We start from the raw sequence: 17713 nt of genomic DNA, 5'->3' as shown, positions 1-17713 counted from the left end.
TCTGGATTTTTTTCTCTCAATTTGTCTGTCATAGTTGACGTGTACCTATGATGAAAATTACAGGCCTCTCTCATCTTTTTAAGTGGGAGAACTTGCACAATTGGTGGCTGACTAAATACTTTTTTCCCCCACTGTAGGTGCCCTTCTTTGCAAGGAATTGGAAAACCTCCCTGGTCTTTGTGGTTGAATCTGTGTTTGAAATTCACTGCTCGACTGAGGGACCTTACAGATAATTGTATGTGTGCGGTACAGAGATGAGGTAGTCATTCAAAAATCATGTTAAGCACTATTATTGCATACAGAGTTCATGCAATTTATTATGTGACTTGTTAAGCACATTTTTGCTAGTGAACTTATTTAGGCTTGCCATAACAAAGGGGTTGAATACTTACTGACTCAAGACATTTCAGCTTTTCACTTTTAATTAATTAGTGAACATTCTGAAAAACATAATTCCACTTTAACATTATGGGGCATTGTGTGTAACAAAATCTCAGTTTAATCCATTTTAAATTCAGGCTGTAACAGAACAAAATGCAGACAAAGTCAAGGGGTGTGAATACTTTCAGAAGGCACTGTATTCTCCAACAAAATGGCCATATGGTAGTGTTAGGGCTGGACTAAATCCGTATCACAGAAGTATTGCGTAAGATCCAGATTATAGCACAGTTTAAATGTAAAGGTAACGTTCCCTCATTCACGGAAAATGCTGCATATGGAAATGTAGGGTGAAAACACCTTGAGATAATAGTTGATATTATAATTTTTTCTGAAGTTTCCATCTGTACTGTTCCATATGAGAAGGCCATATGCCGATAGTGTGCGTAAAAAATATAGAGAGCACTAAAGTATTACGACAACTCAAGCATGATGTTCGAGTGCAGTTAACAGTACTTAACGGTCTGTAGCAATGTAATGTCAAACAATTGAGATGTTAATTAGGTCTGATTAGGAGTCATTTGCATCTCAAAATAGATGCTCGCACAGAGAGAGAGAGAGAGAGAGAGAGAGAGAGAGAGAGAGAGAGAGAGAGAGAGAGAGAGAGAGAGAGAGAGAGAGAGAGAGAGAGAGAGAAAGAGAGAGAGAGAGAGACTGAGAGAAAGCGGGAGAGACATTAACATGTTATTTCACATTGTCACAAAGTTCAAAGTAGACAAACTAAGGAATGACAGGTTGTCATAGAGACTGTCATATTACCATGAAAATCATGTATACTGAACAGAAATGTTAATGCAACATGTAAAGTGTTGATCCCATGTTTCATAAGCTGAAATAAAAGATCCAGGACATTTTCCATACGCACAAAAAGCTTATTTCTCTCAAATTATGTGCACAAATTTGTTTCCATCCCAGTTAGTGTGCATTTCTCCTTTGCCAAGATAATCCATCCACCTGACAGGTGTGGCATATCAAGAAGCTGATTAAACAGCATGATCATTACACAGGTGTATCTTGTGCTGGGGACAATAAAAGGCCACTCTAAAATGTGCAGTTTTATCCCACAACACAATGCCACAGATGTCTCAAGTTTTGAGGGAATGTGCAATTGGCATGCTGACTGCAGGAATTTCCACCAGAGCTGTTGTCAGAGAATTGAATGTTCCTCTACCATAAGCCGCCTCCAACGTCGTTTTAGAGAATTTGGCAGTACATCCAACCGGCCTCACAACCGCAGACCACGTGTAACCACGCCAGCCCAGGACCTCCACATCCGGCTTCTTCACCTGCGGGATCGTCTGAGACCAGCCACCCGGACAGCTGATGAAACTGAGGAGTATTTCTGTCTGTAATAAAGCCCATTGGTGGGGAAAAACTAATTCTGATTGGCTGGGCCTGGCTCCCAAGTGGGTGGGCCCCTGCCCAGTCATGTGAAATCCATAATTTAGGGCCTAATTTATTTATTTCAATTGACTTATTTCCTTCTATGAACTGTAACTCAGTAAAATCTTTGAAATTGTTCCATGTTGCATTTATATATTTTTCAGTATACATTAACTTATATTGGCAATACTGTAGCTATGGAGAACATTACACAAGGTATCATGATAATAATGTTTCCATGAAACTAGTGTTCGCAAATGTTTGACGTTGTGTTACATGAGTAGGTGTAAGCAAGCCTTTCCACCCACACTTCTAAATAAACAGTCACAACAATTCCATATTAATACTATGTGCTTTTATGATACCAGAGTTTTCAAATGTTAGATGTTGTATTTCATCACAGGAGGTTGGTGGCACTTAAATTGGGGAGAACGGGGTCGTGGTAATGACTGGAGTGGAATCAGTGGAATGGTATCAAATACATCAAACTCATGGTTTCCAGGTGTTTGATGCCATTCCATTTGCGCCGTTCATGCCATTATTATGAGCTGTTCGCCCCTCAGCAGCCTCCACTGTGTTGCATGTAGGTGTTAGCAAAATCTCCTGCCCACACTTTTAAATAAACTGTCACAAATATTCCATACTAATACTAATCATATTGCAACATTTCTACATTTTCTCCATAGGAATTGTGACAGTGATGGCAACTTTGGTGAACACCTGCCACATTTCTAAAATTACTTCAGTCTTACAGTCTATTTAAGTGATTGCTAATATCTGGGTCGTTCCACAAATAGAGTACATTTTGGGGAGTGTAACAATTTATTTATTGATTAATGTCACCTTATTTTAACATTCTGTCATAAAGAGCACATATTGAACTTATAGTAAGTGCCAATAAAGTGCTAGTAAAGCCTGGATTTGCAGTTGCTTTTCACAAACAAAATGTAGTTTAAATGAAAACAGCCATAGCTGCTGGGATGGCCTTGAGGAAAGGTGTGTTTTTGCGCTAAATCCCGCCCACTCTAACGACCTTCATTGTGCCTCCCTCTGGGAGCCAGTGGAGTGAGAGGAAGCGTCTCTATCTGCTACTACTGCCACCAGACTCAAACACAGCAGACACAGCCAACACACACTGACAATAGGGCAATGACGATACCAGTACCGCAATATTTTTTCCATGGCAAAAATGAAAACACGAAGCAGACTAAACTCTTTGGTCCTTTAAAAATCTACTGTATGTAAAATATTGTGCGCTATAGCTTGAAAAATAAATAAATATGACTCTGGATGACGACATAATTATGTTTGTTTCCAACATTAGGGCTGTTTTCCTACAGAAGTTAAATCCACTTGTTAAATAGCAAGTAGCTAGCAGACTAACTTGATTATAAAGGCACACTGACCTGAACAGTCCATTTATTTGTGACTTTATCACTTGTCAGTGTGTGTTGTATGTGTCTGCTGTGTTTGAGTCTGGTGGCAGTAGTAGCAGATAGAGACTTTCCACTTCCTCGCACTCCACTGACTCCCACAGCGAGGCACAATGAAGGTTGTTCAAGTGGGCAGGATTTAGCACAAAGACACACCTTTCCAAGGCCAGCCCAGCAGCTATTTTCATTCAAACTCTATTATTTTCTCTCACAACACAACCAGTGGGGTGGCTTCTGTTGTGAAAAGCAACTGTGGTTCTGGGCTTTAGTAACAGGGTTGACCGTAACAGGGTTAAGTTTTCATCTTAAATTAGCCATAAATCCCCTTGTGACAGAGGGAATGGAAGCTTGTTGTGTGCAACAGGGAGAGGCAAATGAATGCAAGCTTCACAAAAAATGCTCAACGTGCTCAGTTTTCCATAACAAAACATCAGTAAATGGCCAAAAAGAGTAGAACCAGCTCACCTGCTTTTACACTATGAGTTTACTGTTACAGTGCCTTCAGAAAGTATGCATACCCCTTGACTTATTCCACATTTTGTTGTGTTACAACCTGAATTCAAAATGTATTAAAAATACATATTTTTTATCTCATCCATTTACACACAATACCTCATAATAACAAAGTGAAATATGTTTTTAGAAAATTTTGCAAATTCTTTGAAAATGAAATACAGAAATATCACATTTACTAAGTATTCACACCTCTGAGTAAATACTTTGTAGAAGCACCTTTGGCAGCGATTACAGCTGTGAGTCTTTCTGGGTAAGTCTCTAAGAGCTTTCCACTACTTGATTGTGCAACATTTTCCCATTACTCTTTTCAAAAATCTTCAAGAGCTGTCTAATTGGTTGTTGATCATTGCTAGACAACCATTTTTAGGGCTTGCCATAAATTTAGTATATTTAAGTAAAAACTGTAACTCGGCCACTCAGGAACATTCACTGTCTTCTTGGTAAGCAACGTCAGTGTAGATTTGGCCTTATGTTTTAGGTTATTGTGCTGCTGAAAGGTGAATTCATCTCCCAGTGTCTGGGAGAAACCAGACTGAACCAGGTTTTCTTCTATGATTTTGCCCGTGCTTAGCTCCATTCCGTAAATTTTTATCCTGAAAATCTCCCCAGTATTTAACGATTACAAGCATACCCATAACATGACGCAGCCACCACTATGCTTTAAAATATGGAGAGTGGTACTCAGTAATGTGTTGTATTGGATTTGCCCCAAACATAACACTTTTTATTCAGGACAAAAAGTTAATTTCTTTGCCACATTTGTTGCAGTATTACTTTAGTGCCCTGTTGCAAACAGGATGCATGTTTAGGAATATTTTTTATTCTGTACTTCCTTCTTTTCACTTTGTCAATTAGGTTAGTATTGTGGAGTAACTACAATGTTGTAGATCCATCCTGAGTTTTCTCCTATCACAGCCATTAAACTCTGTAACTGGTTTTAAAGTCACCTCAATATCTGAGCGGTGTCCTTCCTCTCCAGCAACTGAGTTAGGAAGAACACCTGTATCTTTGTAGTGACTGGTGTATTGATACACAATCCAAAGTATAATAAATAACTTCACCATGCTCAAAGGGATATTCAATGACCGTTTTTTTTTTTTTTACCCATCTACCAATAGGTGCCCTTCTTTACGAGGCATTGGAAAACCTCCCTTGTCTTTGTGGTTGAATCTGTGTTTGAAATTCACTGCTCGACTGAGGGACCTTACAGATAATTGTATGTGTGGGGTACAGAGATGAGGTAGTCATTCAAAAATCATGTTAAACACTATTATTGCACACAGAGTGAGTCCATGCAACATTATGTGACTTGTTAAGCACATTTTTAGGCTTGCCATAACAAAGGGGTTGAATACATATTGACTCAAGACATTTCAGCTTTTCACTTTTAATGTATTTGAAAAAAAATTGAAAAACATAATTCCACTTTGACATTTTGGGGCATTGTGTGTAGGCCAGTGACACACAATCTTAATTTAATCCATTTTAAATTCAGGCTGTAACACAACAAAATGTGGAAAAAGTAAAGTGGTGTGAATACTTTCTGAAGGCACTGTATAAAAATAAATAAAAAATAGTATAGTTTCACCGTATTAAAACGAGAGTTCACTAACAGGGTTGACCTTAAAACATGAGACCGACGTAAATGAATCACTATTCACAATAAATAAATAATAATCTTCAGAAACAAACGTTTATACATTTTGGGGTTAAGTGGGTTAAAATCTTCTTAGAAGTCACAGAGGGTGCACAGAGGGACATGCCAAAATGCTGAATGCACAATTTCTACTTCAAATATCAAAGGGGCTTAAAATGTACTCAATTCGTGGAACGACCCACCTACCCTCGTACAGCCAGTCAGCGATCCCATTGAAAATGACCCCTTCCTTTCCAGACGATGTCAGTCTGAGGGAGTTGCTCTTCACATCTGATTGGTAGTAAATATTGTTCTCAAATATGTAGATCTGTGGGCACAAGGACACACAATGAGATCAGGAAAGTCATTACTGACATATCACATTAAACATTTCACTTTGGTATGACCTCTACTGGCCTGCACTGTGAAACTCAATGAAACATCAGCATTTTACAATAATTCTGTTTTGGTAATGTACAATATATCCAAACACAAATACAAGGCCTACGGTAAAATCCCTTTCAACCCACTCAATTTAGCAGATATATTGAAATTCATGAAAAGGGGGAAATAATAACACATTTTCCATTCAAGTCTTATTCAGGTCTCATTCCCTGAATGGATATGGTTTTTGTGGCCTGGAATCCCCCCTGTCCAGAGAAACACCAGAAACCTAATGTCTGATTCCATCAACCTAAATGACCCGTGTTACATAGAGCTGTGTTAAAATGAGCACCCAACTCCTCAGCCTCAGATGACTTTCTTTTCCCAAAACCATTCAACGTTTCCAAGCCAGCCAGCTGTCTGCATCAGCCAGACTTACATAAAGCACTGTTATGTCGTTACTCGGTCACGGAGCTGAGCTGACCCCGTCTCAAGCTCTGCAGGCCCTGCTGTTATATCAAAGGCATTAAGCAAAGGAAACTTTGCCTAAATCGCTTCAGAAGTGTGTGTGTGGTATAGGATTCTGCGAAAAAAGCTGCTTTTAACAGCAATGACTTGAACCGTTTGAACAGTTTCCACATCAATGTACCATCTGCTTCACTAAAGGCTGACACTACCTGTCCTTAAATGGGGTAGGATTTTCAGTACCACAGTGGTGTAGGAGAGGAGTGTGTTTGAAACTATGAGGCATCTGTTAGGAAATTTGGTTATGACAGGTTTGGTTACGAGGAAGTGCTATCGTAACATTTCTATATGGATTACTTTTTGTTTTGGGCTTGAGTTTGTTTTGACAGGTCAACCCAGCAGCAAAACGCTTCACTTCAAGGATGCTGTTGTTGACCCACACAAACCTATTGTGTCAGTTCTGTATACGAACCGAGTATCAGTATGATTTTTTGGGCCACCAGGCCAGTAATATAATTTAAAGTGAGTAAAAAATATACTTTTGATTTCACCAAATCTTAACATTCTGTCACCAAGACCACATGCTCAACTTCATAAAAAACATATTTTCTCATCTCAAGAGGTTAAAAAAAAGACTATAGTAAGTGCCTCTCTTCTGCTTAATTAAATAATGAAAAAATTATAGTACTCGAGATCGGGCACTAGACTGTTTTTATTATTATTATTACATTTCTTTACTATATGTCAGAGTGTAGGTCTAGCTCCCACTCAGCCCAGTCCAAGCTCTTCTCTGTCCTGGCACCCCAATGGTGGAACCAGCTTCCCCCTGAAGTGAGGACAGCATAGTCCCTGCCCATATTCCAAAAATATCTAAAACCCTACCTCTTCAAAGAGTATCTTAAATAATCCCACAGCACCACACCGCGAACCACCTCGCAACACCAAAAAAAAAACACTTGCACTTGACTTTTTTCCCGCCCTTACTAGCTCTGACCTCGCTGATAGCTACTTTATTGAGGAGAAATGTACTTACTATGACTGTGATATTAAGATGAATGCATTATACGTCTCTACAGTGGATGGCTAGCGGTGTGTTATACCCAGGATTGTGTAGGCGGACCTACGCCTTCTCATGCTCACTTTTCATTGGCTCATTAGATGTCAATCCCCGAAAGACTGACTTTCACATTATCTTTCTTTTCATCATTAACAGGGGGTTCAGTAAAACATTGTTGCTGTAGGACTCGATATCACCCCCCAGGCCTCCTGTAAGCAACATTTCAATGAGTAGATTTTCAATAAATATGCATGTGTTTGTCTGATGTCGACACAGTTTATACCAAATGAAGCTCCAGGTCATCCTGACTAAACTACCAACTCTATGAATATCATGGATGAATACCATGAATATCATGGAACAACAGTACTTAACATTTACGCATAAGTTCATAATACATTTGAACCATATCAGACAAATAATCCATCATGTCATGAACCCTCTGTTTGAAACAATATGGAGGGGATTCAAAGGGTAAAAAGCCTTATTCATTCACATGAATAATTTACATACTTTTTTATTTTATACCCAAGATTTGTATAGAAAAATATATATTTTGCTGATGTATTTGGACCAGTCCACTGTATTCTACAACTCTTCAGCTTTCTGTGGATATAAGGGTTTACTAGTCTATTCTTCATGGCCCTCTCTATTTTATTTTATCCAGGCATAGCATATACAGTGGGGAGAACACGTATTTGATACACTGCCGATTTTGCAGGTTTTCCTACTTACAAAGCATGTAGAGGTCTGTAATTTTTATCATAGGTACACTTCAACTGTGAGAGACGGAATCTAAAACAAAAATCCAGAAAATCACATTGTATGATTTTTAAGTAATTAATTTGCATTTTATTGCATGACATAAGTATTTGATATATCAGAAAAGCAGAACTTAATATTTGGTACAGAAACCTTTGTTTGCAATTACAGAGATCATACATTTCCTGTAGGTCTTGACCAGGTTTTCACACACTGCAGCAGGGATTTTGGCCCACTCCTCCATACAGACATTCTCCAGATCCTTCAGGTTTCAGGGCTGTCGCTGGGCAATACAGACTTTCAGCTCCCTCCAAAGATTTTCTATTGGGTTCAGGTCTGGAGACTGGCTAGGCCACTCCAGGACCTTGAGATGCTTCTCACTCCTTAGTTGCCCTGGCTGTGTGTTTCGGGTCGTTGTCATGCTGGAAGACCCAGCCACGACCCATCTTCAATGGTCTTACTGAGGGAAGGAGGTTGTTGGCTAAGATCTCGCGATACATGGCCCCATCCATCCTCCCCTCAATACGGTGCAGTCGTCCTGTCCCCTTTGCAGAAAAGCATCCCCAAAGAATGATGTTTCCACCTCCATGCTTCACGGTTGGGATGGTGTTCTTGGGGTTGTACTCATCCTTCTTCTTCCTCCAAACACGGCGAGTGGAGTTTAGACCAAAAAGCTCTATTATTGTCTCATCAGACCACATGACCTTCTCCCATTCCTCCTCTGGATCATCCAGATGGGCCTGGACATGCGCTGGCTTGAGCAGGGGGACCTTGCGTGCGCTGCAGGATTTTAATCCATGACGGCGTAGTGTGTTACTAATGGTTTTCTTTGAGACTGTGGTCCCAGCTCCCTTCAGGTCATTGACCAGGTCCTGCTGTGTAGTTCTGGGCTGATCCCTCACCTTCCTCATGATAATTGATGCCCCACGAGGTGAGATCTTGCATGTAGCCCCAGACCGAGGGTGATTGACCGTCATCTTGAACTTCTTCCATTTTCTAATAATTGCGGCAACAATTGTTGCCTTCTCTCCAAGCTGCTTGCCTATTGTCCTGTAGCCCATCCCAGCCTTGTGCAGGTCTACAATTGTATCCCTGATGTCCTTACACAGCTCTCTGGTCTTGGTCATTGTGGAGAGGTTGGAGTCTGTTTGATTGAGTGTGTGTACAGGTGTCTTTTATACAGGTAACAAGTTCAAACAGGTGCAGTTAATACAGGTAATGAGTGGAGAACTGGAGGGCTTCTTAAAGAAAAACTAACAGGTCTGTGAGTGCCGGAATTCTTACTGGTTGGTAGGTGATCAAATACTTATGTCATGCAATAAAATGCTAATTAATTACTTAAAAATCATACAATGTGATTTTCTGGATTTTTGTTTTAGATTCCGTCTCTCATAGTTGAAGTGTACCTATGATAAAAATGACAGACCTCTACATGCTTTGTAAGTAGGAAAACCTGCAAAATCGGCAGTGTATCAAATACTTGTTATCCCCACTGTATAGGCTCAAGAGGTGGCAAAGAAAGTAAAAGGGTTGATGATTTCTTCTTAAATCGCACATATATCCCCGTGGGACGGGGGAATGGAAGCTTGTTATGTGCAACAGGGAAGGGCAATTGAATGTAATTCTAGCCTGTCTATCTATGGGTAACATATTTGACAATTAGATGTTCAATGTTTCTTTATAAAACATATTTTTTTATGGAATAGTTTCACCCATATTAAAACAAGAGTTCAGTTCACGTAACAGGCTTGACCCTTAAATGAGGGACATGGAGGGACATGTCAAAATGCTGAATTGTGGCACTTTAGGAAGTCTTTATTTATATTGAAAATCAGATTTATTGAATTTTCCATGTGGTCTATTTAAAAGGGCACTTCATTTAATATAACAGGACTTTATAACCCATAAGAGTCTAAGCCCTGTCTAAGCCGGGATAGGGGGGTCTCCATACACAGTGCATTCGGAAAGTATTCAGACACCTTTACTTTTTTTTTTTGTTATGTTACAGCCTTACTCTAAAATGGATGAATATTTTTTTCTTCTTCATCAATCAACCAGGGACGGCCTGTTCAATAGGGCGATATGGGCGACGCACTGCCAAACGGGAAAAGGAAGGGATTTTTTTTCTAATCAATTATATCACGGCAACAGTAGTTATCAGTGTTCTAATCTGATCTGACTGCCACTAAATGTCAAATCAGGCTAAAGTCGTGCTTCAAATGGCCCCGCCCGTTTTTGGGGCGATTTCAGTCAGGTTGAAAATCGCCCAGAAGTCTCTCATAGCCTGTCATGTAAAATCTATTTTTTTCAAATTTCAAAGCTTTCAATACAATCTCTATGGGTGTCTGTGGGCTTGCACTTACGCGCTTTCGTCATACGTGACGTAACCATGAACGTAACTAAGAAAATAGCGGCTAGCAGCGTCTCTGTTGCGACCTGCAGTGTGGCATTATCTTATGTTTTTAATTTGTACACTTAGTGGCGTTATTTTATGTTTTTAATTTGTACACTTAGTTTACAAACATTCTGCCAACCATGGATTTCCAGTGGTGGGTTTTGGACTGATCTTGTTGATCGTGTACATACCCGCTACGAACGGACTAAATAATGAAAACGCTGCTGGCAGCGGAATCCAATACAGCTGGGAGACTTGGCTGGATGACAGAGTCCCGGACAGAGAAGTGGAGCCGGCCGGCTTCACCCTGGTCAGAGCGGACCGCGATCTGACAGTCACAGGGAAAATCGATCCTGGTAAGAGAGCGACTCTGTACCCCCGACATTGAACTGTTTCTGTGTCACTGCGACCTTACTATCTGCCCCGTGAGTTCCCCCAATTGTTTGTTACCGTTGTGTACTGTTGATAATCACAAGTTTACTGGAGAACTGAGACCAAGTAGAGACTTTGGACAGGGTGGATATGGTATAATAAAGGCAGTTTATTCAGAGGTAAAGATATCTGGAATCGCGTGCACGGACTCGTTCGTCAAACTCTTAGGGAGCTATCTGAAGAGAGCCCCGAAAACATTGTGTGCAGACATTTTATACAATAAATGATGTAGGTTGAATCTAGTAGTTCTGATCTTCTGATTGGTCCTGATGAGTTGGGCGAGGTCCCCTCCACTGTTGCATTGGCTCTGAGTCGGGTTCTCTGTCTTCAAATGTTCAGCCTAAAGAGAGGGGATTTTTGTGTGTGTGTGTGTGTGAGTGTGTTTAACAGTGATGATGTGTGTGTGTGTGTGTGTTATCAGTGATGATGTGTGTGTGTGTGTGTCCTCAGAGCAAGAACTCGTGAGTTGGAAGAACTGAGAGACCTATGGCGTGGGTGTTGTCCTTGGCCACCTGCTGACAAGGCTGACAAGATAGGACTCTTTTGTCCATTGTTATAGGATAGGAACAGCATTGATTGAAAACAAACGCCCAACACAAAATGGGTCATGCACAAGATTTTAGTCAGACCAAGCTATAACATTATATATTTACTATGACAGTACATTCAACCAAAAGCTAATATAACAAAGGCATCAGAGATTATTTATAATCTGTCACAGAAACTGGAATCCATCTCCCCAGATCAGTCAATAAATGCTTCTGGTATTGACTTATATGCTGCCCCTGTCTTCATGTTGTTGCTGGACATATCTTTTTTTAAATGTGTGTAGGTCACCTAAATCATCAGAAAAATTGCCCCTCCTGAGAATTTTTTCAGGAGCCGCCACTGCAATCAACACACACAATACTCCATAATGACAAAGCGAACACAGGTTTGCAAATGTATATATATATACAGTGAGGGAAAAAAGTATTTGATCCCCTGCTGACTTTGTACGTTTGCCCACTAACAAAGAAATGATCAGTCTATAATTTTAATGGTAGGTTTATTTGAACAGTGAGAGACAGAATAACAACAAAAAAATCCAGAAACACGCATGTCAAAAATGTTATAAATTGATTTGCATTTGAATGAGGGAAATAAGTATTTGACCCCCTCTCAATCAGAAAAATTTCTGGCTCCCAGGTGTCTTTTATACAGGTAACGAGCTGAGATTAGGAGCACACTCTTAAAGGGAGTGCTCCTAATCTCAGTTTGTTACCTGTATAAAAGACACCTGTCCACAGAAGCAATCAATCAATCAGATTCCAAACCCTCCACCATGGCCAAGACCAAAGAGCTCTCCAAGGATGTCAGGGACAAGACTGTAGACCTACACAAGGCTGGAATGGGCTACAAGACCATCGCCAAGCAGCTTGGTGAGAAGGTGACAACAGTTGGTGCGATTATTCGCAAATGGAAGAAACACAAAAGAACTGTCAAACTCCCTCGGCCTGGGGCTCCATGCAAGATCTCACCTCGTGGAGTTGCAATGATCATGAGAACGGTGAGGAATCAGCCCAGAACTACATGGGAGGATCTTGTCAAGGATCTCAAGGCAGCTCGGACCATAGTCACCAAGAAAACAATTGGTAACACACTACGCCGTGAAGGACTGAAATCCTGCAGCGCCCGCAAGGTCCCCCTGCTCAAAAAAAGCACATATACAGGGCCGTCTGAAGTTTGCCAATGAACAGCTGAATGATTCAGAGGAGAACTGTGTGAAAGTGTTGTGGTCAGATAAGACCAAAATGGAGCTCTTTGGCATCAACTCAACTCGCCGTGTTTGGAGGAGGAGGAATGCTGCCTATGACCCCAAGAACACCATCCCCACCATCAAACATGGATGTGGAAACATTATGCTTTGGGGGTGTTTTTCTGCTAAGGGGACAGGACATCTTCACCGCATCAAAGGGACGATGGACGGGGCTATATACCGTCAAATCTTGGGTGAGAACCTCCTTCCCTCAGCCAGGGCATTGAAAATGGATCGTGGATGGGTATTCCAGCATGACAATGACCCAAAACACACATCCAAGGCAACAAAGAAGTGGCTCAAGAAGAAGCACATTAAGGTCCTGGAGTGGCCTAGCCAGTCTCCAGACCTTAATCCCATATAAAATCTGTGGAGGGAGCTGAAGGTTTGAGTTGCCAAACGTCAGCCTTGAAACCTTAATGACTTGGAGAAGATCTGCAAAGAGGAGTGGGACAAAATCCCTCCTGAGATGTGTGCAAACCTGGTGACCAACTACAATAAATGTCTGACCTCTGTGATTGCCAACAAGGGTTTTGCCACCAAGTACTAAGTCATGTTTTGCAGAGGGGTCAAATACTTATTTCCCTCATTAAAATGCAAATCAATTTATAACATTTTTGACATGCGTTTTTCTGGATTTTTTTGTTGTTATGCTGTCTCTCACTGTTCAAATAAACCTACCATTAAAATTATAGACGGATCATGTCTTTGTCAGTGGGCAAACGTACAAAATCAGCAGGGGATCAAATACTTTTTTCCCTCACTGTATATATATATATATATATAAACAGAAATACCTTATTTACATAAACATTCTGACCCTTTGCTATGATACTAGAAATTGAGCTCAGATGCATCCTGTTTCCATTGATCATCCTTGAGATGATTCTACAACTTGATTGGAGTCCACCTGTGGTAAATTCAATTGATTGGACATGATTTGGAAAGGCACACCTGTCTATATAAGGTCCCACAGTTGACAGTGCATGTCAGAGCAAAAACCAAGCCATCAGGTCGAAGGAATTGTCCGTAGCGCTCCGAGACAGAATTGTGTCGAGGCACAGATCTGGGGAATGGTACCAAAACATTTCTGCAGCATTGAAGGTCCCCAAGAACACAGTGGCCTCCATCATTCTTAAATTGAAGAAGTTTGGAACCACCAAGACTCTTCCTGCCGCTGGCCGCCCGGCCAAACTGAGCAATCGGGGGAGAAGGGCCTTGGTCAGGGAGGTGACCAAGAACCTGATGGTCACTCTGACAGAGCTCCAGAGTTCCTCTGTGGTGATGGGAGAACCTTCCAGAAGGACAACCATCTCTGCAGCATTTACCAATCAGGCCTTTTATGTTAGAGTGGCCAGACAGAAGCCACTCCTCAGTAAAAGGCACATGACAGCCCGCTTGGAGTTTACCAAAAGGCACCTAAAGACTCTCAAACCATGAGAAACAAGATTATCTGGTCTGACGAAACCAAGATTGAACTCTTTGGTATGAATACCAAGCGTCACGTCTGGAGGAAAGCTGGCACCATCCCTACGGTGAAGCATGGTGGTGGCAGCATCATGCTGTGGGGATGTTTTTCAGCGGCAGGGACTGGGAGACTAGTCAGGATCGAGGGAAAGATGAATGGAGCAAAGTACAGAGAGATCCTTGATTAAAACCTGCTCCAGAGCGCTCAGGACCTCAGACTGGGATGACCCTAAGCACACAGCCAAGACAACGCAGGAGTGGCTTCGGGACAAGTCTCTGAATGTCCTTGAGTGGCCAAGCCAGAGCCCGGACTTGAACACGATCTAACATCTCTGGAGACACCTGAAAATAGCTGTGCAGCGACGTTCCCCATCCAACCTGACAGAGCTTGAGAGGATCTGAAGAGAAGAATGGGAGAAACTCCCCAAATACAGGTATGCTAAGCTTGTAGCATCATACCAAGAAGACTCGAGGCTGTAACCGCTGTCAAAAGTGCTTCGACAAAGTACTGAGTAAAGGGTCTGAATACTTATGTAAATGTGATATTTCCGGGGTTTTTAAATGATACATTTGCAAAAATGTCTAAAAACCTGTTTTTGCTTTGTCATCATTGGTGGAAAAAGTACCCATTTGTCATCCTTGAGTAAAAGTAAAGATACCTTAATAGATAATTACTCAAGTAAAAGTGAAAGTCACCCAGTAAACTACTATTTGAGTAAAAGTCTAAAAGTATTTGGTTTTAAATATACTTAAGTATCAAAAGAAAAAGTAAATGTATAAATCATTTCTAATTCCTTATATTAAGCAAACCAGATGGCACCATTTTAGATTTGTATTTATTTATCAATAGCCAGGGGGACACTCCAACACTCAGAATTAATTTACAAACCAAGCATTTGTGTTTAGTGAGTCTGCCAGATCAGAGGCAGTAGGGATGACCAGGGGTGAATAGTTATGCACAAGTTTTCTGTTTTTTTGTCTTATTTCTTGTTTGTTTCACAAAAAAAAATATTTTACATCTTCAAAGTGGTAGGCATGTTGTGTAAATCAAATGATACAAACCCCTCAAAAATCCATTTTAATTCCAGGTTGTAAGGCAACAAAATAGGAAAAATGCCAAGGGGGTGTATACTTTTGCAAGCCACTGTACATGGATGGACGTTTCTCCCTCTCTGTCACGGATGCCATGGGTGCCTTAGTTTGAAGATGTAATCCGGAGACAGGTGTTCTGTGTGTTTTCTTTTCTTGATCTCCTTAGCTATCATACTCTAATTCCACCATGCATTCCACTGATTTCAAAACTCGGTCCTCCAGAAAGTGGAGAGCAACACCTTTGCAGTTCTACTACGTGATATCTTTCAAAAAAGTCATTAGAAAGGATTACCTACACATACTGACCAGCTCATGTTATAGATAGAAGCGTGCTACATGGCAGACCAATCGGAACTCGTCTCTCGGCATGTCCAACCCACCCATTATCACAGTCAATCATGGCTAGCGGGAAGGTTCCTGTCTTTTTCTGTGGCTAAACCAATTATGCTCGTAATTTAACCATTTTATTTGTATTTACAGATGTCATACACGTTTGTTATTAAGGCACATGAAAGTTTGCATGTTCCAGATGGCATTTCTGCCAAAAAAGTTTATGTTCAAATGGCTTTCCTGTGAAGTAGTGACATACCCCTAGTTTCCTCAAATGAGTCACATATGTGCGCCTCTTGCACTATCATTTTGCTTTTGCCAGCAGCTTGCCTGGGTCTCTTCTCGATAGGTATCAAACCCTACCTTGTGCCTGGTGTCAGAGCCATAAAAAAGTTCATCTGACTCTGGGGAAGTAGATAAAGGGCCTCATTGCCAAAATCCCAAACTATCCTTTTAAGGAGGCACCACTTTCCTGGACGGGATCCAGGCAATTTTGGTTTCCACCCATGCTCCCCTTTTTCCTAGGAAAGGGGGGCCTCCTTAAAGGGATAGTTTGGGATTTTGGCAATGAGGCCCTTTATCTACTTCCCCAGAGTCAGATGAACTCGTGGATACCATATTTATGTCTCTGCGTTCAGTCGGAAGGAGGTTTCTATCTTGCGTGCCACAATTGCTAACTTGCACTAACTTAGTCATTGTGCTAATGCTAGTTAACATTGGCTCGTGAAACTACCTCTACCTTCCTTCATACTGGACGCAGATATATAAAAATGGTATCCATGAGTTCATCTGACTCTGGGGAAGTAGATAAAGTGCTTCGTTGCCAAAATCCAAAAGTATCCATTTAAAGCTGGAATCCTTAATGGTGAAACTGTCACATCCGTTTGCGATATTACAACAACAAAGAAGTTACTGCAAACAATGACATCATTGGACAAGTGATTGAACAGCAGCATATGTACTGCTTTTTTTTCTTGATGCGCAACGCTTCCCCAGTGACCACTACTTGTCAACAAAACAAATACAATAACAATGGCCATGGGGAGGACAGTGGCGCTGTTTCCCACTACTGCGGATTCCATCTGTAGGCCTTTAAATGCATACCCGTATATGGGTTGAAAATGGCAGATTTGGACACTGATAAGCACCTAAATTGGAACGCAGTGGCTGTATAGTAACATCCTATACATGAAGTCAGAGCTCAGGGTCTCTACTTCACAACTCTGTATGGGTTTTGACTGACAGCTGTTCTGAAGTTGAGCACCACGCGCGACAAGAAGTTGACCCCATCCCTCTAATTGGGCAACCTTTGCAATTGTTTTTGTCTGAGTAAGGGAAATAAAATGGAAATGGAAATGGAAATGCTGTAAATTAAGAGGACTCGATTATCCGTTAATTTATTTAGCAAAGGTTTCTTACTTAATTTTTTACAAATCTGCATTGTTGGTTAAGGGCTCATAAGTAAGCATTTCACGGTAATGACTACACCTGTTGTATTCGGCGCATGTGACAAATAAAATTGGATTTGATTTGATTTTTGAAAGATGAGACGTTGAGGATTATAATAAATACCACTTTGATGTCATACAAACAAGCTAAACATCCAAATGTGCACTTAACATTTCTATATCATAAAACTAATGTAATATATAGTGTCAAAGTTTATGATCACTATGTTTGATGTACAGTTAGTTACAAGATGACATGGCGTTATACCCTGGGTTGTCCTGAACAGAATGAGTTTGTATTGTGAAGAGAATTTGCAGCGGACCACGCATCTGACTCCAATATATATGAACCAAAATTCCACACAAAACAAGTAAAAGTGTGCTTGCTCTAGTTCCTCAATGGCACAGTTAGGAGACCTAAAAAAAAAAGCGCCTTATAGTTGAAGACTCTTGTTTGAGTCGTAAAAGTGCATTGAAATTGCTTAAGAACTGTGCACACTTTGGAGAGGTGTGTGGCCACTTGGAAACACCAGTTAGACCTGTGGCGTGCCCGAGGAGTCGCCTCTTTTGCTCATAGCAATGTAGTTCTGTGCCCTTGGGAAGACGCCTGGATACAACAGAGACCCTTGTCATTGTATTGTCTTATGTTGCACCCTACCCCAAATTATCCAAGAATA

The 17713-nt window shown here is 40.9% G+C and overlaps 1 protein-coding gene across 1 annotated transcript in view; it reads right to left on the bottom strand.

The window, feature by feature from the left end:
- LOC311129058 (inactive dipeptidyl peptidase 10-like) overlaps positions 1-17713 on the bottom strand; it is a gene marked incomplete at both ends in the record, with an annotated part of 359569 nt that overhangs the window by 33218 nt on the left and 308638 nt on the right. Inside the window, one exon of the mRNA XM_084161324.1 lies at positions 5614-5734. Coding sequence (XP_084017450.1) covers positions 5614-5734 — 121 coding nt within the window. The remainder of the gene's footprint in view (positions 1-5613; positions 5735-17713) is intronic.

Source organism: Coregonus lavaretus, assembly GCF_964263955.1.
Source record: "Coregonus lavaretus genome assembly, chromosome: 5".
NCBI classification, from domain to species: domain Eukaryota; kingdom Metazoa; phylum Chordata; class Actinopteri; order Salmoniformes; family Salmonidae; genus Coregonus; species Coregonus lavaretus.
This window is presented reverse-complemented; position numbering and strand designations above follow the sequence as displayed.